This window comes from Octopus bimaculoides, chromosome 2 (genome assembly GCF_001194135.2).
Source record: "Octopus bimaculoides isolate UCB-OBI-ISO-001 chromosome 2, ASM119413v2, whole genome shotgun sequence".
Classification (NCBI taxonomy): Eukaryota; Metazoa; Mollusca; class Cephalopoda; order Octopoda; family Octopodidae; genus Octopus; species Octopus bimaculoides.
The window spans coordinates 105,629,743-105,632,341 of NC_068982.1; the positions used below are offsets into that span (position 1 = coordinate 105,629,743).

Consider the following 2,599-nt stretch of genomic DNA (forward strand, 5'->3'; position numbering starts at 1 on the left):
AATAACAAATTACTGGAGCGATCAGGAACCTTTTGGCGATGAATATATTTCCAGTATTATGAACGAGTACGATTCGTGAAGCTGAACCAATATTTACATGTGAGAGACACTAGCAATACCCCAGTACGTGGAGAACTTTCAGACAAAAATTATGCAATAGAATTAAGAACCCTTTCTTTAATTATGTTCCAAATATCACATTAATATGTTCATAAATAAAAAAGTTACAGGTGTTTAATGAGACTAGTCTAAATTCATGATTATTTTAGAATTTAATTGAAACTCATGAGGGGTGTATTTTGGTCAGAAATATAGTAACGAAAGGGTTAAAGATGGGGTATTTGGTTGCAATTTCTAGCAGGCCAAGCAACCATGCAAAGGTCCTTTATCTTATGATGTAGATTATTGGAATGCCTGTGAAATCAAGTAGTGATATTAGATTGATTATGCTGTCAGTAATGTGGTAAATTATTTGTTTTAACAAAATTATTTTATTTTCCAGTTTGCTTGTTCTGTGATTAGTAGCCTTCTTAACAGAGCAGAAATGCTTTTCCTTCCATCTTCAAATGTTGAAGTTGATAACCAACTCCGAAGTGCATGGTAAATAGTTTTATTATTACCCTTCCCCCTACACACTTCCTATTAGTTTAACTAGTTGATTAAACCATGGTAAACTATTCAGTTAAGCAGAATTAACTACTAGCCTATCTTGTTTCACCTTCAGGTCTGACTTAATCGAGCAAGAACTATAATTCAAAGACTATACTCGTTTACTTGTTTGTCATTTGACTGCAGCCATGCTGGAGCACCGCCTTTTAGTCGAACAAATCGACCCCAGGACTTATTCTTTGTAAGCCTAGTACTTATTCTATCGGTCTTTTTTGCCGAACTGCTAAGTTACGGGGACGTAAACACACCACCATCGGTTGTCAAGTGATGCTGGGGGGACAAACGCAGACACAAACATAAACACACACACATATACATATATACGATGGGCTTCTTTCAGTTTCCATCTACCAAATCCACTCACAAGGCTTTGGTCGGCCCGAGGTTATAGTAGGAGACACTTGCCCAAGGTGCCAAGCAGTGAGAATGAACCCGGAACCATGTGGTTGGTAAGCAAGCTACTTACCACACAGCCACTCCTAACATCTTGGTCTTTTTCTTTCAGATTTATTGTATGTATGGATTATAGTATCCCATGATTTTTCTTTGAATTTTTTCAGTGGAGGGCAATGAGGGAGATTTAGTTTTAGCAGTTTAAATGACAAAATAGAGGCTCTCTCATCAGCTTGGCTCTCTGGTAATTAAGCTTATGAACACATTGAATAAGGGCAATGTGAATGAGATAAAATTTTAATTTCAAAGAAAGTATTAAGAATATGATATTTTTAGTGAATAGTAAAGTTGACAGTTTTGAATTTCTCAAAGGCATCAAGCCACTTAGGTGAATAGCTTAAACAAAGAATTAAAACTTAAATGTATTTGGAAAGCAGTAACAATAATAAAGATAAAATTCTACTGAAGGATTAACAACTGTAATTTTGTTCTCACATTCTTAATATATTAACCAGTACATCAGTGTCAAATGTTTTCACTTGGAATTTGGCTTGTCATTTTTGTATATTTTTTAGTTAATTATATCAGTTGTATTTTAATTTTTTTATACTACATAATCCTGATTAAAAGGACCTGATCAAAGATATCCCTCCCATGATCTTCCCATCTTTTTTGTTTTTTATATAATATATTTAGGATTACGTAAGCAAATGTCTCCTTGTTCCAAGATTTTAGGGTGTTTTGTGATTTGAGTGAGACTTGGCTACTATCAAATTAAGTGACATTTCAGATGTTGTAGGAAATATTTTTGTGTCTAAATACCTTTGTTATTGCTTAAATAGTTTACTTCAGTAAATTAAGACATTTGGGTTAATGCAATTTACCATAAGAAAAAGTAATAGCTGTACCAAAGTTTGATCTCAGTTTTGCATTCAGTCATCTAATATGTCATTGTTAATTTAGTTTAGAAACTTGGCTGAAATTATTTATACTGATTGAATTCATACAAATTCTATTGAAGGTAAGTTGGTTGTTGAACAAATTAGAATATAGTTTCATTTATTTCCATAATTTTGAAGTCATACTAATTGATCTTATGAAAATTGCATTGTGTTTATATTGAATTATTTAAATACTAATTATATTAAATATGAACCTTTTTGTCTTTGTTTCAGGTCCCAATTTGCTCAAACTTTTGTTGACACATTGAACTCTATGGAAATGTCATCCATTGCTAAACCCTTTTTTCAGAATTCCAACTTCAGCTCAATAAAAAAACCAGTGTATTTAGAGGATTAGCCATAGCTGTTTAAAGATGCCATGATTCTATTGGGGATTCATAAACAAAAGTATTAATCATTTAGTTTTGAATTAGTCAACTGAAAGCAACCATGAATGTTACTTAATATCTCTCAAAATGTTCCGTCCTTCCAACTTTAATGTTATTGCTGTAAATCGATGGCAACAGCCCTGAGCAAAGGCATCTGAGGATCGATAGCCAAGAATATCTTGTTGGAAGGAATTCTTTACTCTGAAG

The 2,599-nt window shown here is 33.1% G+C and overlaps 1 protein-coding gene across 3 annotated transcripts in view; it reads left to right on the forward strand.

Moving 5' to 3' along the window:
- Nucleotides 1-2,599, forward strand: part of LOC106870388 (protein PAT1 homolog 1) — a 24,862-nt gene that overhangs the window by 16,307 nt on the left and 5,956 nt on the right. For 2 of the 3 annotated variants that reach the window (XM_052978567.1, XM_052978566.1), the window contains exon 10: nt 503-600. In XM_052978567.1, the coding sequence (XP_052834527.1) occupies nt 503-600 (98 nt within the window). Of the gene's footprint in view, nt 1-502; nt 601-2,237; nt 2,594-2,599 lie in introns of those variants that run through there. The other variant, XM_014916432.2, reaches the window with a different exon arrangement.